Source organism: Pseudophryne corroboree, chromosome 2 (assembly GCF_028390025.1).
Source record: "Pseudophryne corroboree isolate aPseCor3 chromosome 2, aPseCor3.hap2, whole genome shotgun sequence".
Classification (NCBI taxonomy): domain Eukaryota; kingdom Metazoa; phylum Chordata; class Amphibia; order Anura; family Myobatrachidae; genus Pseudophryne; species Pseudophryne corroboree.
The window spans coordinates 526,997,211-527,024,118 of NC_086445.1; the positions used below are offsets into that span (position 1 = coordinate 526,997,211).

A 26,908-nucleotide genomic window follows, 5' to 3' on the forward strand; every position below is an offset into this window, starting at 1 on the left:
ATGATAATGTGGTGAGGGAAGGGGAGGAATATATTTATAACGATGTTGGACAGGGGAGGAGAGGATGAATACAGGGGATTTTAATGTTTTCCATATTGTAAAAAAAAGGGGGGAATCCCCACAAAAAAATTAAAATACTGTCCAGGACTCCTGAGCCTGATCTGGTAATAGAGATTAGAGTAAAAAACAGTGTGATATTCGCCTTGTTTTCCAACAACCGGCCCCAGGCTGAACCAGCCAAGGGATAATGCCATAGCAGGGGGACTCTCAGTGTGGGGTCCCCCTGACATCACATTAACCAACCCGAAAACTGGCCAGCCCAGTGCTGGAATTCCTTGTAAAATGGGGGCCCCCTCCCGAACAACAACCAGCCCGGGTGGTTGTTGGGTTCATCATATGTTAATATTGTATTTTGCAGGTGGCCCACAGGTCCCAGCAAGCCAGTACCAGAATGCCTGCATTTGGAGAACCACAAGTGCCAGTAAGCCTGGACATTAAGGGCTCACTGGCACCTGTAGTTCAACTGTAAAGATAATATTACAATAAAGACAAGACACAATAATGTTGAAATAATTTATTATGCAGCACCTTCACCTGGAGGTCTGTGGCCTTTAAAGCTCTTTTATGTAGCCACCGCTTCCCCAGGACTTGGGCATCTATTTCTTTAATGTTCATGTGGGGACAGCGGCCTTTAAGCCCTTTGCAAGACCAACACCTCCCCAGGGCTGGCGGCAGCGATGTCCTCTTCTTCTTCGAACTTCACTGTGGGTGCAGAAGGCTGTAAGCTCTTTCACATGGTCGCTACCTCCCCAGGGCTTCTGACTGCTGTCTTCAGGTGCTCTTGCTTGCTCCTCCTCTGCCATCGAACTGACTTGCGCTGAGTAATATTAGCTGGCACAAGGGGACAGGGTGATGACACAGCTCACCATGGCCATCTTGAATTTTAGGTTCACTGTGGCCAGCTTGAATTTTAATAATGGTGCTGTGACACAATTTTTAAAATGAGAAACAACACCATAGTGTGCAGAGCTGCTAGGACCAATGATCAGTCACTAGCTCCAGTATCTGCATCTTATACGCTGCAAGATTGGTCGGCTGCCGGCATTCGGGTCTCCTGGTAATAAGCATGTTTAGAAACCAAGAGACCCGACATTTGACCAGGGTACGATGTACAGGTCAGTTGGCGGAGGGTATACACTTGTCCAATGTTGACAAACTGGTCGGCCGGGAGTCGTATCTCCCAATGATTGGACAAGTGTGTACCCAGCTTTACTTCCAGTTGTTTATGAACTGTAATGCACCCCTAGAAATTCTCATGAGTGTTAAATCAGTTTCAATTCATATTCCTCTTGCTGGGGAATTATTATTATTATTAACCTTTATTTATATGGTGCCACAAGGGTTCCGCAATGCCCAATTACAGAGTACATAAATAATTAAACACGAAAACAGCAACTTACAGTTGATGACAGTATAGGACAAGTACAGGGTAAATAAACATAGTTACATCAGCAGATGACGCTGGAATAAGTATCAGGTGGCAGAAGACTGCTGGATGTGGTACAGTTGAAGATTATTAAAGTAAGACAAAGGATAAGCACATGAGGGAAGAGGGCCCTGCTCGTGAGAGCTTACAATCTAAAGGGGAGGGGTAGACAGACAGGGGCGACACAGATGGGGTACATACAGAATGTGGAACAGAGGGTTAGGATGAGATTTGGCTGGGTTTGGTGAAGAAGTGGGTCTTGAGAGCCCGTTTGAAGTTTTGTAGAGAGGTGGAGAGTCTGATGGGGAGAGGTAGGGAATTCCAGAGAAGTGGTGCAGCACGTGAAAAATCTTGGAGGTAGGAGTGGGAGGAAGTAATCCGTAGGCAGGAGAGTCATTGTGCATTAGCAGAGCGAAGAGGACGGGTGGGAGTGTAAAGGAGATAAGATCAGAGATGTAGATGGGAGGGGAGTGGGTGAGGGCTTTGTAAGCGAGTGTGAGAAGCTTGAATGGATTCTGAAAGGGAAGGGGAGCCAATGAAGGTCTAGTAAGAGAGGAGAGGTAGACGTAGTGCGTTTGGTGAGGAAAATGAGCTGGGCAGCATCATTGAGGATAGATTGGAGTGGAGAGAGGTGTTTGTCAGGAATGCAAGTCAAGAAGAGATTACACTAGTCCAGTCTGGAGATGACCAGTGAGTGGATAAGAGTCTTAGTAGCATCCTGGGTCAGAAAGGGTCTGATCCTGGAAATATTTTTTAGATGAAAATGGCAGGTTTGTGAGAGGTGCTGAATGTGTGGTTTGAAGGAGAGGGAGGAGTCAAGGATTACTCCAAGACAGCGCACTTGGGGGCTAGAGGAGATAGTAGTGCCATCAATAGATAATGAGATTGTAGGAGGTGAGGTTATGCGGGAGGGAGGGAAGATGATCAGCTCGGTCTTAGACATGTTAAGTTTAAGAAAGCACTGGGACATCCAGGAAGAGGTAGCAGAGAGACAGTTGGAGATACGAGTGAGGAGAGCAGGGGAGAGGTCTGGAGAGGAAAGATAGATTTGGGTGTCATCAGCATAGAGATGATATTGGAAACCAAAAGAACTAATGAGCTTACCTAATGAGGATGTATAGAGAGAGAAGAGAAGAGGACCAAGGACAGAACCTTGGGGTACACCTACAGTTAGTGGAAGAGAGGGGGAGGTGGAGTCATGAGAGGAGACAGATAATGAACGGTCAGAGAGGTAGGAAGACAGCCAAGAGGGGGCAGTGTCATGCAGACCAATGGAGTGAAGGATTTGCAGTAGGAGAGGATGGTCCACAGTGTCAAAAGCAGCAGAGAGATCAAGTAGAATAAGTAGAGAGTAGTGTTCCTTAGATTTAGCAGCATGGAGGTCATTGCATACTTTTGTAAGGGCAGTTTCAGTGAAGTGGAGAGGATGGAAGCCAGACTGGAATGGGTCAAGTAGTGAGTGTAAGGAAAGAGAGGAAGTAAGGCGGTTGTAGACAATACGCTCAAGGAGTTTGGAGGCAAAAGGGAGGAGAGAGATGGGTCGGTAGTTGGAGAGAGTGTTTGGATCAAGGGTAGGTTTTTTAAGAATAGGAGAGATGAGTGCATGCTTGAAGGCAGAGGGGACAGTGCCTGATGAGAGGGAGAGATTGAGAAGGTGGGAAAGATGGGAACAAGCAGAAGGAGAGAGGTAGTGGAGGAGGTGGGAGGGGCTGGGGTCAAGTGGGGAGGTGGTGAGGGGACAGGAACAAATGAGGTCCATGACTTCCTATCCAGATGCATGGGAGAAAGATGTCAGAGTTGGTGGGAGGGTTGGGGAGGGGTGGCAAGGGATGGGAGAAAGCAGGTTACTGATGGTCTGGTGTGATGTGATGTCCTTACGTATGGAGTCAATTTTGGATGTGAAGTAAGTGGCAAAGTCAAGAGCAGAGAGTGAGGAAGGGAGATGAGGTGAAGGTGGGCAGAGGAGTGAGTTGAGAGTGGCAAAGAGGCGCTGGGGGTTGGAAGACTGGGAGGAGATGAGGTTCTTGAAGTATGACTGTTTAGCAAGAGTAAGGGCAGCACTGAAGGATGAGAGCATAAGTTTGAAATGGAGGAAGTTTGCCTTAGAGCGTGATTTCCTCCAGTGTCGCTCAGCAGTACGTGAGCATTTTTGCAGATTTCTGGTGCATTTGGTGTGCCAGGGTTGAGGTGTTAATTTGCGAGGGTGAATAGTGGTTGGTGAAGCCACAGAGTCAAGAGCAGAAGTGAGGGATGCATTGTATATGGAAGTGGCTTGTTCAGGGCATGAAAGAGAGAGAATAGGAGAGAAAAGTGAGTCAAAAGGAAAGGAATGTGGTGTCAATAGCCGCAAGGTTACGCTTAGTGATGGTAGCCTTGGGAGGTAGAGATGGGGAAGTCAAGAGAGAGAGGTTAAAGGAGAGCAGGTGGTGGTGAGAGAGGGGAAATGGGGAATTGGAAAAATCAGAAATATCACAGCGTGAGTGAAGACCAGATCCAGTGAGCTCCCATTCACATGGGAGGGTGAGGAGGTCCACTGGGAGAGACCAAGTGAAGAGGTGAGGTTAAGGAGTTTAGAGGCAGGGGATTTTGTGGGGATGTCAATAGGGATTTTGAAATCGCCTAGGATAATGGAGGGAATGTCAGAAGAGAGGAAGTGAGGGAGCCAGGAAGCAAAGTTGTCGAATTTGGAAGCAATGCCAGGGGGGCGGTAAATGACAGCTACTCCAAGATGGACTGGTTGGAATAGGCGTATAGTATGGACCTCAAATGTAGAAAATGTAAGGGATGGTTCTGGTGGTACGAGTTGGTAGGAGTAACTAGAAGGTAAAAGGACCCCAACACCACCCCCATGGTGACCCCCAGGTCGGGGTATGTGTGTGAATGCGAGGCCCCCAGCAGAGAGAGCAGCAGGAGAGGTAGTGTCAGAGGGTGTAACCCAAGTTTCAGTAATGGCTAGTAGGTGTAGGGAGTTGGAAATTAAAATGTCATGAGTGGGGACCAGTTTGTTACAAACAGATCTGGCATTCCAGAGGGCACAGGATAGGGGGCATGAGTTTGTGGAGAGATGTGAACGAGATTATCAGGGTTGCTGTAGTGATGAGGAGAGATTAACTTTGAGGGCAGGGATGATGAGAGAGTAGTGATGGTGCGGGTGCCTGGGCTAGGAGGGGAAGCTGCAGGAGGTGGGCAGGGAGGGAGGTCAGTGTGATGTGGATGGGGGTGTGGGGAGGTGACAGGGAATGGAGGGAGGTGTAGGAGACTAGGGGGAAGGATAAAGACAAGTGAATGTTAATAGGATAAGGTCAGGTTTGGGTTTGAGCAGTGAAATATAAAAAATGTTTGGGACTTATACAGATGAAGGAAGATCCAGACAGCATAACATAAAATTAAGGATTTGTGAAATCTTGGAAGGCCGGATACAGTAAGGAGAAGTAAAGGATTGGCTTCAGGACAATTCTGTGTATGTCCTTGAGCGACCCAGCCAGAGCCCTGACTTGAATCCGATTGAACATCTCTGGTGAGATCTGAAAATGGCTGTGCAGTGCACCCGTGCTTCCCATTCAACCTGATGGAGCTTGAGAGGTGCTGGCTGCAAAGAGGAATGGGCAAAACTGCCAAAAACATAGGTGTGCCAAGCTTGTGGCATCATATTCAGAAAGACTTGAGGCTGTAGTTGCTGCCAAAGGTGCATCAACAAAGTATTGAGCAAAGGCTGGGAATACTTATGTAGATGTGATTTCTTAGTTTATTATTTTTAATAAATTTGCAAAAATCTAAAAAAAACTTTTTTCACGTTGCCATTATGGGGTATTGGCCCTCATTATGAGTTGATCGCTAGCTGCCGTTGTTCGCTGCATAGCAATCATTGAAAAAAGCGGCAAATCTGCGCATGCGTATGCACCGCAATGCGCACGTGTGGCGTACGGGTACAAAGAGCATCGTGGTTTTGCACGGGTACTAGCTACGCTTTCAGTCGCACTGGCGGGCGCAAGGAGATTGACAAGAAGTGGGAGTTGCTGGGTGGCAACTGACCATTTTCTGGGAGTGTCTGGAAAAACACAGGCGTGGCCGGGCGTTTGCTGGGTGGGTATCTAATGTCATTACCGTGTAATTCGTCACAGCAATCATCGCACAGAATAAGTAACTACAGGGCTGGTCTTGTTCTGCACAAAATGTGTTTGCTGCCGCTTGGCTGCACAGGCGTTCGCACTCCTGCAAAGCGAAAATACACTCCCCCGACTATGCGTTTACTTTGCACGGCTGCTAAAAGTAGCTAGCGAGCAACCAACTCAGAATGAGGGCCATTGTGTGTAGAAATTTCAGGGAAAACATGAATTTATTCATCATAAAGGAAGGCTAGAGGCTTAGCGATACCAAGTCCCCCGGATAACAATTATTTGGTAGAACTACATTAACCGCATCTTTTTGGCTTCTAAAGGTCCTTGAACATCCCCCTAACATTCTCTCGGCATGTTTAGTACTGACTAAAATGTGGAATAAGGGTGTCTTTTCTGCAAGAACACTCTTTATGGAACCTTTTACTGTGGAATAAAAATACGACTTTTTATACATATTTCTATCAAATTGGATAGTTTTTGATTAAGGTGAGAGTGGCTCATCTGTAAAAGGAAGGCAGTGTCTCTGAAGAATTTATGGTTTCTGAAATGTGCAAAAATGGGTAAACAGTGAAATTTCTTAAAAAAGATTTTAGTTGGGACAGTTTCTTATGAGAAGTATACTATAGGTGGGGTTTGGATCTTTCCTTTTGAAATATTGGTAGTAACATTTTAGCACTGCTGCAATCAGGTAGTCGCCGCCTACAGGGGAGGGGGGATTAGCTGTGCAGGGCTGCGATCCGCTGTGCAGAGACTGCACAAGCAAAAAGTTTGTGCAGTCTCTGCACAGCTCAAGACTTACTCACCCGCTGCGATGATCCTTCCTGGAGCTGACGTCAGGATCCCTCCATGCATTCGGCCGGACACGCCTGTGTTTTCTTCGGCACTCCCAGAAACGGTCAGTTGCCACCCCCGGCCGGCCTCTTCCTGTCAATCTTCTTGCATTCGCTGCTGCGAACACTTACTTCGTTATTCTCGTCGCTGCACAGCGACGGCCGTAGCCAGCCAGCAACGCGCCTGCGCATTGCCACCCACGCGCATGCGCAGTTCTGACCCGTTTTCATTGCTGCGAAAAACTGCAGCGTGCGAACGGGTCGGAAAGACTCCCATAGTGTGCTCTTGATACCCATTCTTGTAGGACAGTAGTGTTTGAAACATGGAGTGGAGAATGTGCTACACTAAATCAGTTTCTATTTGGTACTTTTCAACATAGCTACATAATTCATACTCGAGAACTTGGAGATATTGGTAACAGCACAGTGTGCGCTTTATACATATTTTTGGAGGACAGCAGTGTTTAAAACATATAGCAGAGAAAGGGTTACCTTTGCTTTTATTTGGTGCTTTTGAACAATGTTACATTATTCGTATTTAAGAGCGACTGTGCTGTATGTGGTGAACTTGACTTGACAGTGCATTTAATAGCGTGGGAACGAGACTAAACATAAGTGACAGCACTGTAAAACTTTTACTTTTTCTCTCTCAATTATAAGGTTACATACTGTAAATCTGGCTCCCACTCAGTCTCTGCCCAACCCCTGCTGTGTCCAGGCCCGTCCCCCCCTTAACACTGTTGTCTCCCCCACATGCTCTATCAAGTCTGGCGAAAACAGCATTAGTGCATTTGTCAAAGTGATTTTATCTTAATATAATAGGACCCATAATGTGTCTATAGTTTTTGATGTAGTAGCTTAGAAAAAAGTATTATAATCCAAAAACTGTGCTAACATCCCACCCCGGACTCAGTTCTGTGGTGTTGGACACAGTTGCGTCCGCTCTTTATTCACAAAGACTACATAAACTTACACAGGAAAGGAGTGAAAAATAATGGGCAAAGTTGTTAGAAATGAGAGATGTAAGAGGAGATGGGATAAGGTGCAGACATGGAGGAAAGTGGAATATGATGGGTACAGGGGAAAAATTGGTGTTGGCTCTTATTATCACCCCTTCCCTTGTTTGCCGTTTTAGCCTTTTCCCAACCGTCCAAATCACCAAAATCAAGTGGGTAATCTCACGGTCCCTGGATCATGCAGGGACATTCCCGGGTAAGACCCCTTGCATACCGCAGTCAGTAGCCCGGCATATTGCCGGGTTGCTGACGTCAGCGGTGACGCGGCGGGGGCGGCGCAAGAGATCACATGATCTCCAAGCGCCGCCTGCTACATAGAAAGTGAACAGGAGCCGGGGCGCATTGACCCGGCTCCCGTTCACACAGACCAGGTTCCCGGGAGGATCCCGGGACCAACCCTGGTCGATTGCAGGGTTGAAATGCCGGGGCAGGAATCCCGGGATTTTGACCCTGTACCCTTTCACACCGAGAAATTTCCCGGGTTGGTGCGCGTTCATGTGCAATAACCCGGGAAATTTTGGGCTGTGTGAAAGGGGTATAAGAAAAGGCCATACACAGAATAACTGGTCTCATCGGGTAATCCCTGTAAAATGAGGTTTAAACATTATTGCTTGATCTACCTCCATTGGTTGTTTCTGTACCTATATTCTGCATTGTACTTGTTAATTAGTTCCATTGTTGTACCTAGTTTGTTTGTTAATGTACATTAAGTGATTGTTCCACTATGCTTAACTAAACATTGGGGTCAATTCAATTTAGAACAATATGAATAACACCAGGAAAAAGGTCCTGGAGCTATTCAATTGAGTGTGCTGTCATGCCCGACCAGAGGATTTCTTCTTGCACCCTTCCTGAGGTGCGAGGAAAAATCCGACTACACATCTGCCAGAATGCAGTTTCCTGCTTTTAGCATGGCACAAACAGCATCAAGGCAGGCACTTAAAACAGAGCATGCCTATTCTTGCGACTAAACTCCCAGTTGAAGTTGCGATAACCAGTATTCTCCGACATAACATCATGGTCAATTGAATAGCTCTGGGACCGCCTTCCTGGCACTATTCATATTTCTGTGAATTGAATTTACCCCATTGTTTGCACAATAATTGCTTGTTTTCTTTTCCTGGGATTCTGTTAGGTTTAGATAAGGGAGTTGTACACTATTGGTAGAGAAAATTTACAGAAGTTGGAAGGATTTTGTGTGTGTTATGCTGCAGCAGCGCCGTAACTACCTATGTGCCAGGTGTGCCTGGCACACAGCGCAGTTACACTGAGGGCGCACGGCCAGCGGCTTGTACTGAGTCAAATTAACTCATTACAAGCCGCTTGTTCTGTGCCATGCGCCGCGCTGGAGGAGAGCAGCAGCGCCGGAGGCATGGAAGGAGGAGGAGGGAGGGGGACTGGAGCCGCAGCAGCGCTATGTTATTGGTAGTAGCTCCCCTGTAGCAGTCCTCTCTCCTTCCATATTGGCTGCCCGGTGCTGCTGTGAATGCTGGGATGTGCTTCCCTCATCCCAGCATTCACAGCGGCGGGCAGCCAATGCGGAAGGAAGGGGACTGCTGCAGCGGCGCCTCCACCAATTACATAGCGCTGCTGCGGCTCCAGTCCCCCTCCCTCCTCCTCCTTCTCTGCTGCCCGGGAATGGATCTGCCTGCACGAGGAGCCTGACTACCAGCGGAGAGAAATAGTAAGTATCTCTCTCTCTCTCTCTCTCTCTCTCTCTCTCTCTCCTGTCTGCCACAATGTGTAAAAAGGGGGACGCTGTCTGCCATAATGTGTAATAAGGGGGCGCTGTCTGCCGTAATGTGCACAAAAAGAGGACGCTGTCTGCTGTAATGTGTAAAAAGGGGGACACTGCCATAATGTGTAAAAAGGGGATGCTGCCTGCTGTAATGTGTAAAAAGGGGGACGCTGTCTGCCGTAATGTGTAAAAAGGGGACGCTGCCTGCTGTAATGTGTGAAAAGGGTGACTGTCTGCCGTTATATGTAAAAAGACGCTGTCTGACGTAATGTGTAAAAAGGGGACGCTGTCTGCCGTAATGTGTAAAAAGGGGGACGCTGTCTGCCATAATGTGTAAAACGGGGACGCTGTCTGCTGTAATGTGTAAAAAGGGGACGCTGTCTGGTGTAGTGGCTCTACTGTGCAGCGTAATTTGAATAATGGAGACTACTATGCACCGTAGTATGAATTGGTATTATTTTGTGGCCATGCCCCTTCCCATGAAGCCACGCCCCAATATATTTTTCACGTGCCTGCGGCGCGCACTGCCCCTCTCTTGCATGGGGGGGCGCCAATTCCGTTCCGTGCACACTGCGCTAAAATACCTAGTTACGGCACTTTGCTGCAGTAACAATGAATGAAGCAACAATCAAGAGGACAACTGACAGCTCTGTAAGGGGGAGATGTACTAAGCCTTGAAAAGTGATAAAGTGGAGAGTGATAAAGTGCCAGCCAATCAGCTTCTAACTGCCATGTTACAAGCTGTGTTTGAAAAATGACAGTTAGAAGCTGATTGGCTGGTAGTTTATCACTGTACACTTTATCACTTTTCAAGGCTTAGTACATCTGGCCCTAAGTGTCCATATTCGTATGTATTGTCCATAAGACAGGTCTGTCTGACATAACCCTAATGGTGAAATGACAAGCAATAGAGATCAGCCTACAGGTAAAACCCAGTCATAGAGACCTGCACAGTGAATTCCAGGAGAAAGCTACTGTAAATTCATGTGTTAGTGCTGGCCAGCTGATAAGCCAGGCAACACATGTTAAGAGATAAAGGGGCATATTTATTAACAGAATTTTGCCGGAAACCTCCAAAAGCAGCTGTGCCACAAAAAATATGTATTCCATATTGTAAGAACCGAAGGGCTGAAAACCAAAGATTTTGGAGATACATAGGGGGATATTCAATTGTTTGAAAAGTCAGTTGGGTGTCTGTTTTTTCCTATCTAATAGACAGGAAAAAAACAGACACCCAACCAACTTTTCAAACATTTGAATTCCCACCATAATGTGCTCTCCCCTACAGGTTTCTAATGGGGACTGCTAAAATAGAAAATGTATCAAGATCCATCCGAAAAGCTACTGTAATGCCATCATTAGATGGCGTTAAACATTTTATACCCGGGGAACATTACTACAATTTCCTTTACTGTTATACTGAATATACAGTTAAATGTTGTGTAAACAGATTTGATGATTTGTGATGCTATTTATGAAAACATTTTGCAGACATCTCAGTCTGACAAAAATGTTTCTGTCAGGGGTGAACCTTACCTTTCTGTGATTGTGATACTCTGCAGCCTGCAAGAAACCCTATAAAGAAGTCTGCTACAAGGTTAGTGCTGATGTCTGCGTAACTACACCAGTTAGATAATTCCACCTGTCTCTGTTCTATTACATAGACATATTCTGTATACCCCACTACATCCATGATTACCAAAAACAATTTCAAATTACACTTCTTCTAAGACATGGGTTTCTAAACATACTATACAACTTAGTGAATGCATTGTTACCTGAATGATGAAGATATGGCACTTTCATTAATGCTTTGGTACAAATCTTGGCAAATACTGGTAGTTGTTTTTTATTGCAATTTGCAGTCATCATAACCATTTCTGTTTTTTGATTTGTGGAATCTGACATTGCTGGTGTCTTACAGATTTCACTTTTAGAGGATCTGAGCTCTCGGTTTCTTGTTTCCTCTTTATGTCTTGAGCATAACATTTTGTGGTTTTTTGAATTAGATTCCCCGCTGAGTTTTCTGTCTTGACCAGAAATGACTTGAAGTTCTCTTTTGTTCTCATTTGACATGGCTTGATCTTCTACATTCAAAGCTTGTGTAGCTTTGGGGGAGCTGTTGGACAATCCACTAAAGCTGTCAATGAGATTCTCTATGATAAGGTTCATATATTCCTGGTCAACCAAATAAGCTATTTCATCCGTCTTACTATTTTCATGTATTTCGCTATAATAGATAGACAACCAACAGTTAGTAACTAAGAAAATAATATTATTATATTAACCACTTAACTGGCTTATATGGGGGGTCATTCAGACCTGATCGCATGCTAGGTTTTTTCGCTGCGATCAGGTCAGAACTGCACATGTGTATGCACCGCAATGCGCAAGCACGTCGTACAGGTACAAAGTGGATCACTGCTGTGTGATGGGTTTAACGAAGAATCCATTTGCACAGCCGATCGCAGGGAGATTGACAGGAAGAAGGCGTTTGTGGGTGTCAACTGACCGTTTTCTGGGAATGGTTGGAAAAACACAGGCGTGTCCAAGCGTTTGCAGGGCGGGTGTCTGACATCAATGCCGGGACTGGACAGGCTGAAGTGATCACAAGAGCTGAATAAGATCTGGGCAACTCAGAAACTGCACAAATATTTTTTGTACCGCCCGGTTGCACATGCGATCACACACTTGCAAAACGAAACTACACTCCCCTATGGGCGGCGACTATCTGCTCGCAACAGTGCAAAAAAACCCTAGCGAGCGATCAGGTCTGAATTAGGCCCTTGTTTCCCAAAAAACCTCTCAGAAATTGTCTGTTTTTTTATGATAAAATGTTAGGTTTAGAACACTATTAAAATATATTAAATACAATTTTATATAAAAAAGTAATTTTTCTAAAAAAAAATGTTTAATTGTTGTACATCGGTAAAACATTGATTAATGAGTTAACCATTAATGAGTTAACCAAGGATTAACCCTATGATTTTGTGATAGTGTAGGACCTGCATGAAGGTGGGGTACCTTGGCAAGCGGTATGCAGGCTTCCGTGCATTGGCCAATTCACTAACTAAACCCCCATCATTTATTCATAGATGTTGTGAGGATAAGTGAGCTCATTTTGGTGAGTGCTGAACTTTTTGTTTCTATATTTTTGAGTAGGTGGCCATGGGCTAAATGCACCCCACCCTATTAGTGGCGAGTGTGGATACTGCACCCCGCTTCTGGGGTGGCGAGTGCTGTGGTTTTCTTTTTGCTGGTATATTTCAGGGTTAATCCTTGGTTAACTCATTAACTGTGGCCACAAACTTTGTTCATGCACCCCAATTATCTTAAACCTGTGTCAGCTGCCCTTTAGTAATTTATCAGCCAGTGTCAGGTGACTAGTGTACCTTTTAAAAGCCATGCAGTTCATGGCAGGTACACCTTACACCAAGTGAGCATATTTGCAGTTATATTATGTGATACAGTTGCCAGGTTTTAATTTTTATGATTTTGTGATAGTGTAGGACCTGAATGAAGGTGGGGTACCTTGGCGAGCGGTATGCAGGCTTCCGTGCATTGGCCAATTCACTAACTAAACCCCCATCATTTACTCATTTATTCATTGATGTTGTGAGGATAAGTGAGCTCATTTTGGTGAGTGCTAAACTTTTTGTTTCTATATTTTTGAGTAGGTGGCCATGGGCTACATGCACCCCACCCTATTAGTGGCGAGTGCGGATACTGCACCCCGCTTCTGGGGTGGCGAATGCTGTGGTTTTCTATTTGCTGGTATATTTCAGGGTTAATCCTTGGTTAACTCATTAACTGTGGCCACAAACTTTGTTCATGCACCCCAATTATCTTAAACCTGTGTTAGCTGCCCTTAAGTAATTTATCAGCCAGTGTCAGGTGACTAGTGTACCTTTTAAAAGCCATGCAGTTCATGGCAGGTACACCTTACACCAAGGTGGCGAGTGCTGTGGTTTTCTATTTGCTGGTATATATATATATATATATATATATAGGAAATAGTGATGTGCACCGGACATTTTTCGGGTTTTGTGTTTTGGTTTTGGATTCGGTTTCGCGGCCGTGTTTTGGATTCGGACGCGTTTTGGCAAAACCTCACTGAAAAATTTTTGTCGGATTCGGGTGTGTTTTGGATTCGGGTGTTTTTAAAAAAAAAACTAAAAAACAGCTTAAATCATAGAATTTGGGGGTCATTTTGATCCCATAGTATTATTAACCTCAATAACCATAATTTCCACTCATTTCCAGTCTATTCTGAACACCTCACACCTCACAATATTATATTTAGTCCTAAAATTTGCACCGAGGTCGCTGGATGGCTAAGCTAAGCGACACAAGTGGCCGACACAAACACCTGGCCCATCTAGGAGTGGCACTGCAGTGTCAGGCAGGATGGCACTTCAAAAAAATAGTCCCCAAACAGCACATGATGCAAAGATAAAAAGAGGCGCACCAAAGTCGCTGTGTGACTAAGCTAAGCGACACAAGTGGCCGACACAAACACCTGGCCCATCTAGGAGTGGCACTGCAGTGTCAGACAGGATGGCACTTCAAAAAAATTGTCCCCAAACAGCACATGATGCAAAGAAAAATGAAAGAAAAAAGAGATGCAAGATGGAATTGTCCTTGGGCCCTCCCACCCACCCTTTTGTTGTATAACTATAAACAGGACATGCACACTTTAACGAACCCATCAGTTCAGCGACAGGGTCTGCCACACGACTGTGACTGAAATGACTAGTTGGTTTGTGCCCCCACCAAAAAAGAAGCAATCAATCTCTCCTTGCACAAACTGGCTCTACAGAGGCAAGATGTCCACCTCATCCCTTTCACTGTGTACATCCCCCTCCTCACAGATTATTGATTCGTCCCCACTGGAATCCACCATCTCAGGTCCCCGTGTACTTTCTGGAGGCAATTGCTGCTGGTGAATGTCTCCACGGAGGAATTGATTATAATTAATTTTGATGAACATCATCTTCTCCACATTTTCTGGAAGTAACCTCGTACGCCGATTGCTGACAAGGTGAGCGGCTGCACTAAACACTCTTTCGGAGTACACACTGGAGGGAGGGCAACTTAGGTAGAATAAAGCCAGTTTGTGCAAGGGCCTCCAAATTGCCTCTTTTTCCTGCCAGTATACGTACGGACTGTCTGACGTGCCTACTTGGATGCGGTCACTCATATAATCTTCCAATCTTTCAATGGTGAGAGAATCATATGCAGTGACAGTAGACGACATGTCAGTAATCGTTGGCAGGTCCTTCAGTCCGGACCAGATGTCAGCACTCGCTCCAGACTGCCCTGTATCACCGCCAGCGGGTGGGCTCGGAATTCTTAGCCTTTTCCTCGCACCCCCAGTTGTGGGAGAATGTGAAGGAGGAGCTGTTGACGGGTCACGTTCCGCTTTACTTGACAATTTTCTCACCAGCAGGTCTTTGAACCTCTGCAGACTTGTGTCTGCCGGAAAGAGAGATCCAACGTAGGTTTTAAATCTAGGATCGAGCACGGTGGCCAAAATGTAGTGCTCTGATTTCAACAGATTGACCACCCGTGAATCCTGGTTAAGCGAATTAAGGGCTCCATCCACAAGTCCCACATGCCTAGCGGAATCGCTCTGTTTTAGCTCCTCCTTCAATGTCTCCAGCTTCTTCTGCAAAAGCCTGATGAGGGGAATGACCTGACTCAGGCTAGCAGTGTCTGAACTGACTTCACGTGTGGCAAGTTCAAAGGGTTGCAGAACCTTGCACAACGTTGAAATCATTCTCCACTGCGCTTGAGTCAGGTGCATTCCCCCTCCTTTGCCTATATCATAGGCAGATGTATAGGCTTGAATGACCTTTTGCTGCTCCTCCATCCTCTGAAGCATATAGAGGGTTGAATTCCACCTCGTTATCACCTCTTGCTTCAGATGATGGCAGGGCAGGTTCAGGAGTGTTTGCTGGTGCTCCAGTCTTCGGCACGCGGTGGCTGAATGCCAAAAGTGGCCCGCAATTCTTCGGGCCACCGACAGCATCTCTTGCACGCCCCTGTCGTTTTTTAAATAATTCTGCACCACCAAATTCAATGTATGTGCAAAACATGGGACGTGCTGGAATTTGCCCAGATTTAATGCACGCACAATATTGCTGGCGTTGTCCGATGTCACAAATCCCCAGGAGAGTCCAACTGGGGTAAGCCATTCTGCGCTGATGTTCCTCATTTTCCGTAAGAGGTTTTCAGCTGTGTGCCTCTTATGGAAAGCGGTGATACAAAGCGTAGCCTGCCTAGGAACGAGTTGGCATTTGCGAGGTGCTGCTACTGGTGCCGCCGCTGCTGTTCTTGCTGCGGGAGGCAATACATCTACCCAGTGGGCTGTCACAGTCATATAGTCCTGAGTCTGCTCTGCTCCACTTGTCCACATGTCCGTGGTTAAGTGGACATTGGGTACAACTGCATTTTTTAGGACACTGGTGACTCTTTTTCTGAGGTCTGTGTATATTTTCGGTATCGCCTGCCTAGAGAAATGGAACCTAGATGGTATTTGGTACCGGGGACACAGTATCTCAATCAAGTCTGTAGTTGCCTGTGAATTAACGGTGGATAACGGAAACACGTTTGTCACCGCCCAGGCTGCCAAGGCCTGAGTTATCCACTTTGCAGCAGGATGACTACTGTGATATTTCATCTTCCTCGCAAAGGACTGTTGGACAGTCAATTGCTTACTGGAAGTAGTACAAGTGGTCTTCCGACTTCCCCTCTGGGATGACGATCGACTCCCAGCAGCAACAACAGCAGCGCCAGCAGCAGTAGGTGTTACACTCAAGGATGCATCGGAGGAATCCCAGGCAGGAGAGGACTCGTCAGACTTGCCAGTGACATGGCCTGCAGGACTATTGGCTTACCTGTGTAAGGAGGAAATTGACACTGAGGGAGTTGGTGGTGTGGTTTGCAGAAGCTTGGTTACAAGAGGAAGGGATTTAGTGGTCAGTGGACTGCTTCCGCTGTCATCCAAAGTTTTTGAACTTGTCACTGACTTATGATGAATGCGCTGCAGGTGACGTATAAGGGAGGATGTTCCGAGGTGGTTAATGTCCTTACCCCTACTTATTACAGCTTGACAAAGGCAACACACGGCTTGACACCTGTTGTCCGCATTTGTGTTTAAATAATTCCACACCGAAGAGGTGATTTTTTTTGTCATTTGACCAGGCATGTCAATGGCCATATTCGTCGCACGGACAGCAGGTGTCTCCCCGGATGCCTGACTTAAACAAACCACCTCACCATCAGAATCCTCCTTGTCAATTTCCTCCCCAGCGCCAGCAACACCCATATCCTCATCCTGGTGTACTTCAACAGTGACATCTTCAATTTGACTATCAGGAACTGGACTGCGGGTGCTCCTTCCACCACTTGCAGGGGGCGTGCAAATGGTGGAAGGCGCCACCTCTTCCCGTCCAGTGTTGGGAAGGTCAGGCATCGCAGCCGACACAATTGGACTCTCCTTGGGGATTTGTGATTTAGAAGAACGCACAGTTCTTTGCTGTGCTTTTGCCAGCTTAAGTCTTTTCATTTTTCTAGCGAGAGGATGAGTGCTTCCATCCTCATGTGAAGCTGAACCACTAGCCATGAACATAGGCCAGGGCCTCAGCCGTTCCTTGCCACTCCGTGTCGTAAATGGCATATTGGCAAGTTTACGCTTCTCCTCAGACGCTTTTAATTTTGATTTTTGGGTCATTTTACTGAACCTTTGTGTTTTGGATTTTACATGCTCTGTACTATGACATTGGGCATCGGCCTTGGCAGACGATGTTGATGGCATTTCATCGTCTCGGCCATGACTAGTGACAGCAGCTTCAGCACGAGGTGGAAGTGGATATTGATCTTTCCCTATTTTACCCTCCACATTTTTGTTCTCCATTTTTTAATGTGTGGAATTATATGCCAGTATCAATAGCAATGGCCTACTACTATATATACTGCGCACAATTGAAATGCACCTCAGGTATGGATGGATAGTATGCTTGACGACACAGAGGTACAGTAGGTAGAGCAGTGGCCTACTGTACCGTACTGCTATATATTATATACTGGTGGTCAGCAAACTGTGCAAAACTGAAATGCACCACAGGTATGTATGGATAGTATACTTGACGACACAGAGGTAGGTAGAGCAGTGGCCTACTGTACCGTAATGCCATATATTACATACTGGTGGTCAGCAAACTGTGCAAAACTGAAATGCACCACAGGCAGGGGCGGATTGGGAACAAAAAGCGGCCCTGGAAAAATTTGTACTAGTGGCCCCACTTGGGCAGCACCAGAGGTGTAAGGTCTAGCCATGGGCCATGGCATCAGCACCTTCCACCCCCCCCCCAAGACTTTCCAGATAGTGGGGATGTTCAGCATCAAGGTGAAGTTAAAAGGAAATAAAATTAAATGTTACAAGCACATTATATGATACACCTTTAGAATTTTGGAAACTATATCATTCTTTAGAAAGATACATTTTCTTACTTATTACACCAACCGTATCCCAATCACTATTCACTCAATCTTATATGTCAGCCAAGCAGGCAGACAGAGCATACACTAGATCATCTGCAATCACAGGCTAAGTGGCAAAGTCATTTTCGTATATGCAAATTATTCATTATGTCTATAAATAGGACCACATGTCCTCAAACAAAACAGGCCCCACGGGTACGTCGGCCCACCGGGAATCTTCCCTGTAGACCCTATGCCCAATCCGCCTCTGACCACAGGTATGGATGGATAGTATACTTGACGACACAGAGGTAGGTAGTAGAGATGAGCGGGTTCGGTTTCTCTGAAACCGAACCCGCACGAACTTCATGTTTTTTTCACGGGTCCGAGCAGACTCGGATCCTCCCGCCTTGCTCGGTTAACCCGAGCGCGCCCGAACGTCATCATGACGCTGTCGGATTCTCGCGAGACTCGGATTCTATATAAGGAGCCGCGCGTCGCCGCCATTTTCACACGTGCATTGAGATTGATAGGGAGAGGACGTGGCTGGCGTCCTCTCCATTAGAAATTAGATTAGAAGAGAGAGAGAGATTGTGCAGAGTCAGACAGAGTTTACCACAGTGACCAGTGCAGTTGTTGTTAGTTAACTTTTATTTATTTTAATATAATATATCCGTTCTCTGCTATATCCGTTCTCTGCCTGAAAAAAAACGATACACAGCAGCAGCCAGTCACACAGTGTGACTCAGTCTGTGTGCACTCAGCTCAGCCCAGTGTGCTGCACATCAATGTATAAAAGGCAAAGCTTATAATAATTGTGGGGGAGACTGGGGAGCACTGCAGGTTGTTATAGCAGGAGCCCCCAGGAGTACATAATATTATATTAATTTAAAATTAAACAGTGCACACTTTTGCTGCAGGAGTGCCACTGCCAGTGTGACTAGTGGTGACCAGTGCCTGACCACCAGTATAGTAGTATATTGTTGTATGTATTGTATACTATCTCTTTATCAACCAGTCTATATTAGCAGCAGACACAGTACAGTGCGGTAGTTCACGGCTGTGGCTACCTCTGTGTCGGCAGTCGGAACTCGGCAGGCAGTCCGTCCATCCATAATTGTATTACAATATATACCACCTAACCGTGGTATTTTTTTTTCTTTCTTTATACCGTCGTCATAGTGTCATACTTGTTACGAGTATACTACTATCTCTTTATCAACCAGTGTACAGTGCGGTAGTTCACGGCTGTGGCTACCTCTGTGTCGGCAGTCGGCAGGCAGTCCGTCCATCCATAATTGTATTATTATTATAATATATACCACCTAACCGTGGTTTTTTTTTTCATTCTTTATACCGTCATAGTATCATACTAGTTGTTACGAGTATACTACTATCTCTTTATCAACCAGTGTACAGTGCGGTAGTTCACGGCTGTGGCTACCTCTGTGTCGGCAGTCGGCAGGCAGTCCGTCCATCCATAATTGTATTATTATTATAATATATACCACCTAACTGTGGTATTTTTTTTTCTTTCTTTATACCGTCGTCATAGTGTCATACTAGTTGTTACGAGTATACTACTATCTCTTTATCAACCAGTGTACAGTGCGGTAGTTCACGGCTGTGGCTACCTCTGTGTCGGCAGTCGGCAGGCAGTCCGTCCATCCATAATTGTATTATTATTATAATATATACCACCTAACCGTGGTTTTTTTTTCATTCTTTATACCGTCGTCATAGTGTCATACTAGTTGTTACGAGTATACTACTATCTCTTTATCAACCAGTGTACAGTGCGGTAGTTCACGGCTGTGGCTACCTCTGTGTCGGCAGTCGGCAGGCAGTCCGTCCATCCATAATTGTATTATTATTATAATATATACCACCTAACCGTGGTTTTTTTTTCATTCTTTATACCGTCGTCATAGTGTCATACTAGTTGTTACGAGTATACTACTATCTCTTTATCAACCAGTGTACAGTGCGGTAGTTCACGGCTGTGGCTACCTCTGTGTCGGCAGTCGGCAGGCAGTCCGTCCATCCATAATTGTATTATTATTATAATATATACCACCTAACCGTGGTTTTTTTTTCATTCTTTATACCGTCGTCATAGTGTCATACTAGTTGTTACGAGTATACTACTATCTCTTTATCAACCAGTGTACAGTGCGGTAGTTCACGGCTGTGGCTACCTCTGTGTCGGCAGTCGGCAGGCAGTCCGTCCATCCATAATTGTATTATTATTATAATATATACCACCTAACCGTGGTTTTTTTTTCATTCTTTATACCGTCGTCATAGTGTCATACTAGTTGTTACGAGTATACTACTATCTCTTTATCAACCAGTGTACAGTGCGGTAGTTCACGGCTGTGGCTACCTCTGTGTCGGAACTCGGCAGGCAGTCCGTCCATCCATAATTGTATTATATACCACCTAACCGTGGTTTTTTTATACCACCTAACCGTGGCAGTCCGTCCATAATTGTATACTAGTATCCAATCCATCCATCTCCATTGTTTACCTGAGGTGCCTTTTAGTTCTGCCTATAAAATATGGAGAACAAAAAAGTTGAGGTTCCAAAATTAGGGAAAGATCAAGATCCACTTCCACCTCGTGCTGAAGCTGCTGCCACTAGTCATGGCCGAGACGATGAAATGCCAGCAACGTCGTCTGCCAAGGCCGATGCCCAATGTCATAGTACAGAGCATGTCAAATCCAAAACACCAAATATCAGAAAAAAAAGGACTCCAAAACCTAAAATAAAATTGTCGGAGGAGAAGCGTAAACTTGCCAATATGCCATTTACCACACGGAGTGGCAAGGAACGGCTGAGGCCCTGGCCTATGTTCATGGCTAGTGGTTCAGCTTCACATGAGGATGGAAGCACTCAGCCTCTCGCTAGAAAAATGAAAAGACTCAAGCTGGCAAAAGCAGCACAGCAAAGAACTGTGCATTCTTCGAAATCCCAAATCCGAATTCCGAGCCCACCCGCTGGCGGTGATGCAGGGCAGTCTGGAGCGACTGCTGATGCTGACATCTTGTCCGGACTGAAGGACCTGACAACCATTACGGACATGTCGTCTACTGTCACTGCATATGATTCTCTCACCATTGATAGAATGGTGGAGGATTATATGAGTGACCGCATCCAAGTAGGCACGTCACACAGTCCGTACTTATACTGGCAGGAAAAAGAGGCAATTTGGAGGCCCTTGCACAAACTGGCTTTATTCTACCTAAGTTGCCCTCCCACAAGTGTGTACTCCGAAAGAGTGTTTAGTGCCGCCGCTCACCTTGTCAGCAATCGGCGTACGAGGTTACATCCAGAAAATGTGGAGAAGATGATGTTCATTAAAATGAATTATAATCAATTCCTCCGCGGAGACATTGACCAGCAGCAATTGCCTCTACAAAGTACACAGGGAGCTGACATGGTGGATTCCAGTGGGGACGAATTGATAATCTGTGAGGAGGGGGATGTACACGGTGATATATCGGAGGATGATGATGAGGTGGACATCTTGCCTCTGTAGAGCCAGTTTGTGCAAGGAGAGATTAATTGCTTCTTTTTTGGTGGGGGTCCAAACCAACCCGTCATTTCAGTCACAGTCGTGTGGCAGACCCTGTCACTGAAATGATGGGTTGGTTAAAGTGTGCATGTCCTGTTTTGTTTATACAACATAAGGGTGGGTGGGAAGGGCCCAAGGACAATTCCATCTTGCACCTCTTTTTTCTTTTATTTTTCTTTGCGTCATGTGCTGTTTGGGGAGGGTTTTTTGGAAGGGACATCCTGCGTGACACTGCAGTGCCACTCCTAGATGGGCCCGGTGTTTGTGTCGGCCACTAGGGTCGCTTATCTTTCTCACACAGTCAGCTACCTCATTGCGCCTCTTTTTTTCTTTGCGTCATGTGCTGTTTGGGGAGGGTTTTTTGGAAGGGACATCCTGCGTGACACTGCAGTGCCACTCCTAGATGGGCCAGGTGTTTGTGTCGGCCACTAGGGTCGCTAATCTTACTCACACAGCTACCTCATTGCGCCTCTTTTTTTCTTTGCGTCATGTGCTGTTTGGGGAGGGTTTTTTGGAAGGGACATCCTGCGTGACACTGCAGTGCCACTCCTAGATGGGCCCGGTGTTTGTGTCGGCCACTAGGGTCGCTAATCTTACTCACACAGCTACCTCATTGCGCCTCTTTTTTTCTTTGCGTCATGTGCTGTTTGGGGAGGGTTTTTTGGAAGGGACATCCTGCGTGACACTGCAGTGCCACTCCTAGATGGGCCCGGTGTTTGTGTCGGCCACTAGGGTCGCTGAGCTTAGTCATCCAGCGACCTCGGTGCAAATTTTAGGACTAAAAATAATATTGTGAGGTGTAAGGTGTTCAGAATAGACTGAAAATGAGTGTTAATTATGGTTATTGAGGTTAATAATACTATGGGATCAAAATGACCCCCAAATTCAATGTTTTAAGATGTTTTTTAGGGTTTTTTGAAAAAACCACCCGAATCCAAAACACACCCGAATCCGACAAAAAAAATTCGGTGAGGTTTTGCCAAAACGCGGTCGAACCCAAAACACGGCCGCGGAACCGAACCCAAAACCAAAACACAAAACCCGAAAAATTTCAGGCGCTCATCTCTAGTAGGTAGAGCAGTGGCCTACTGTACCGTACTGCTATATATTATATACTGGTGGTCAGCAAACTGTGCAAAGCTTAAATGCACCACAGGTATGGATGGATAGTATACTTGACGACACAGAGGTAGGTAGAGCAGTGGCCTTCTGTACCGTACTCCTATATATTATATACTGGTGGTCAGCAAAATTATGCACTGTACTCTTACTATATACTACAATGCAGCACAGATATGGAGCGTTTTTTCAGGCAGAGAACGTATAATACTGGTGGTCACTGGTCAGCAAAACTCTGCACTGTACTCCTCCTATATAATACTGCTGGTCCCCAGTCCCCACAATAAAGCAGTGTGAGCACAGATATATGTAGAACACTGAGCACAGATATGGAGCGTTTTTCAGGCAGACAACGTATAATACTGGTGGTCACTGGTCAGCAAAACTCTGCACTGTACTCCTCCTATATAATATACTGCTGGTCCCCAGTCCCCACAATAAAGCAGTGTGAGCACAGATATATGCAGCACACTGAGCACAGATATGGAGCGTTTTTCAGGCAGATAACGTATAACACTGGTGGTCACTGGTCAGCAAAACTCTGCACTGTACTCCTCCTATATAATATACTGGTGGTCCCCAGTACCCACAATAAAGCAGTGTGAGTACAGATATATGCAGCACACTGAGCACAGATATGGAGCGTTTTTCAAGCAGACAACGTATACTGGTGGTCACTGGTCAGCAAAACTCTGCACTGTACTCCTCCTATATAATATACTGCTGGTCCCCAGTACCCACAATAAAGCAGTGTGAGCACAGATATATGCAGCACACTGAGCACAGATATGGAGCGTTTTATAGGCAGACAACATATAATACTGGTGGTCACTGGTCAGCAAAACTCTGCACTGTACTCCTCCTATATAATATACTGGTGATCCCCAGTACCCACAATAAAGCAGTGTGAGCACAGATATATGCAGCACACTGAGCACAGAAATGGAGCGTCTTTCAGGCAGACAACGTATAATACTGGTGGTTACTGGTCAGCAAAACTCTGCACTGTACTCCTCCTATATAATATACTGGTGGTCCCCAGTACCCACAATAAAGCAGTGTGAGCACAGATATATGCAGCACACTGAGCACAGATATGGAGCATTTTTCAGGCAGACAACGTATACTGGTGGTCACTGGTCAGCAAAACTCTGCACTGTACTCCTCCTATATAATATACTGGTGGTCCCCAGTACCCACAATAAAGCAATGTGAGCACAGATATATGCAGCACACTGAGCACAGATATGGAGCGTTTTTCAGGCAGACAACGTATAATACTGTGGTCACTGGTCAGCAAAACTCTGCACTGTACTCCTCCTATATAATATACTGGTGGTCCCCAGTACCCACAATAAAGCAGTGTGAGCACAGATATATGCAGCACACTGAGCACAGATATGGAGCATTTTTCAGGCAGACAACGTATAATACTGGTGGTCACTGGTCAGCAAAACTCTGCACTGTACTCCTCCTATATAATATACTGGTGGTCCCCAGTACCCACAATAAAGCAGTGTGAGCACAGATATATGCAGCACACTGAGCACAGATATGAAGCGTTTTTCAGGCAGACAACGTATAATACTGGTGGTCACTGGTCAGCAAAACTCTGCACTGTACTCCTCCTATATAATACTGCTGGTCCCCAGTCCCCACAATAAAGTAGAAATGTGCACCGGAAATTTTTCGGGTTTTGTGTTTTGGTTTTGGGTTCGGTTCCATGGCCGTGTTTTGGGTTCGAACGCGTTTTAGCAAAACCTCACCGAATTTTTTTTGTCGGATTCGGGTGTGTTTTGGATTCGGGTGTTTTTTTTTAAAAAACCCTAAAAAACAGCTTAAATCATAGAATTTGGGGGTCATTTTGATCCCAAAGTATTATTAACCTCAATAACCATAATTTCCACTCATTTTCAGTCTATTCTGAACACCTCACACCTCACAATATTATTTTTAGTCCTAAAATTTGCACCGAGGTCGCTGGATGACTAAGCTCAGCGACCCAAGTGGCCGACACAAACACCTGGCCCATCTAGGAGTGGCACTGCAGTGTCACGCAGGATGGCCCTTCCAAAAAACACCCCCCAAACAGCACATGACGCAAAGAAAAAAAGAGGCGCAATGAGGTAGCTGTGTGAGTAAGCTAAGCGACCCTAGTGGCCGACACAAACACCTGGCCCATCTAGGAGTGGCACTGCAGTGTCAGGCCGGATGGCCCTTCAAAAAAATACTCCCCAAACAGCACATGACGCAAAGAAGAAAAAAAAGAGGCGCAATGAGGTAGCTGTGTGACTAAGATAAGTGACCCTAGTGGCCGACACAAACACCTGGCCCATCTAGGAGTGGCACTGCAGTGTCACGCAGGATGGCCCTTCCAAAAAATACTCCCCAAACAGCACATGACGCAAAGAAGAAAAAAAAGAGGCGCAATGAGGTAGCTGTGTGACTAAGATAAGCGACCCTAGTGGCCGACACAAACACCTGGACCATCTAGAAGTGGCACTGCAGTGTCACGCAGGATGGCCCTTCCAAAAAACACTCCCCAAACAGCACATGACGCAAAGAAAAATGAAAGAAAAAAGAGGTGCAAGATGGAATTGTCCTTGGGCCCTCCCACCCACCCTTATGTTGTATAAACAGGACATGCACACTTTAACCAACCCATCATTTCAGTGACAGGGTCTGCCACACGACTGTGACTGAAATGACGGGTTGGTTTGGACCCCCACCAAAAAAGAAGCAATTAATCTCTCCTTGCACAAACTGGCTCTACAGAGGCAAGATGTCCACCTCATCATCATCCTCTGATTCATCACCGTGTACATCCCCCTCCTCACAGATTATCAATTCGTCCCCACTGGAATCCACCATCACAGCTCCCTGTGTACTTTGTGGAGGCAATTGCTGCTGGTGAATGTCTCCACGGAGGAATTGATTATAATTAATTTTAATGAACATCATCTTCTCCACATTTTCTGGAAGTAACCTCGTACGCCGATTGCTGACAAGGTGAGCGGCGGCACTAAACACTCTTTCGGAGTACACACTTGTGGGAGGGCAACTTAGGTAGAATAAAGCCAGTTTCTGCAAGGGCCTCCAAATTGCCTCTTTTTCCTGCCAGTATACGTACGGACTGTCTGACGTGCCTACTTGGATGCGGTCACTCATATAATCCTCCACCATTCTTTCAATGGTGAGAGAATCATATGCAGTGACAGTAGACGACATGTCCGTAATCGTTGGCAGGTCCTTCAGTCCGGACCAGATGTCAGCATCAGCAGTCGCTCCAGACTGCCCTGCATCACCGCCAGCGGGTGGGCTCGGAATTCTGAGCCTTTTCCTCGCACCCCCAGTTGCGGGAGAATGTAAAGGAGGAGATGTTGACAGGTCGCGTTCCGCTTGACTTGACAATTTTCTCACCAGCAGTTCTTTGAACCCCTGCAGACTTGTGTCTGCCGGAAAGAGAGATACAACGTAGGTTTTAAATCTAGGATCGAGCACGGTGGCCAAAATGTAGTGCTCTGATTTCAACAGATTGACAAACCGTGAATCCTTGTTAAGCGAATTAAGGGCTCCATCCACAAGTCCCACATGCCTAGCGGAATCGCTCTGTGTTAGCTCCTCCTTCAATGTCTCCAGCTTCTTCTGCAAAAGCCTGATGAGGGGAATGACCTGACTCAGGCTGGCAGTGTCTGAACTGACTTCACGTGTGGCAAGTTCAAAAGGTTGCAGAACCTTGCACAACGTTGAAATCATTCTCCACTGCGCTTGAGACAGGTGCATTCCACCTCCTATATCGTGGTCAGTTGTATAAGCTTGAATGGCCTTTTGCTGCTCCTCCAACCTCTGAAGCATATAGAGGGTTGAATTCCACCTCGTTACCACTTCTTGCTTCAGATGATGGCAGGGCAGGTTCAGGCGTTTTTGGTGTTGCTCCAGTCTTCTGTACGTGGTGCCTGTACGCCGAAAGTGTCCCGCAATTCTTCTGGCCACCGACAGCATCTCTTGCATGCCCCTGTCGTTTTTTAAATAATTCTGCACCACCAAATTCAAGGTATGTGCAAAACATGGGACGTGCTGGAATTTGCCCAGATTTAATGCACACACAATATTGCTGGCGTTGTCCGATGCCACAAATCCACAGGAGAGTCCAATTGGGGTAAGCCATTCTGCGATGATCTTCCTCAGTTGCCGTAAGAGGTTTTCAGCTGTGTGCGTATTCTGGAAAGCGGTGATACAAAGCGTAGCCTGCCTAGGAAAGAGTTGGCGTTTGCGAGATGCTGCTACTGGTGCCGCCGCTGCTGTTCTTGCGGCGGGAGTCAATACATCTACCCAGTGAGCTGTCACAGTCATATAGTCCTGAGTCTGCCCTGCTCAACTTGTCCACATGTCCGTGGTTAAGTGGACATTGGGTACAACTGCATTTTTTAGGACACTGGTGAGTCTTTTTCTGAGGTCTGTGTACATTTTCGGTATCGCCTGCCTAGAGAAATGGTACCTAGATGGTATTTGGTACCAGGGACACAGTACCTCAAACAA

At 46.0% G+C, this 26,908-nt stretch overlaps 1 protein-coding gene across 1 annotated transcript in view; it reads right to left on the reverse strand.

Annotated features, from left to right (window-relative positions):
• LOC135050937 (uncharacterized) overlaps positions 1-26,908 on the reverse strand; it is a 402,015-nt gene that overhangs the window by 229,990 nt on the left and 145,117 nt on the right. The window contains exon 2 of the mRNA XM_063957177.1: positions 10,967-11,418. Within this exon, the coding sequence (XP_063813247.1) occupies positions 10,967-11,360 (394 nt within the window). The 5' untranslated portion in view covers positions 11,361-11,418. The remainder of the gene's footprint in view (positions 1-10,966; positions 11,419-26,908) is intronic.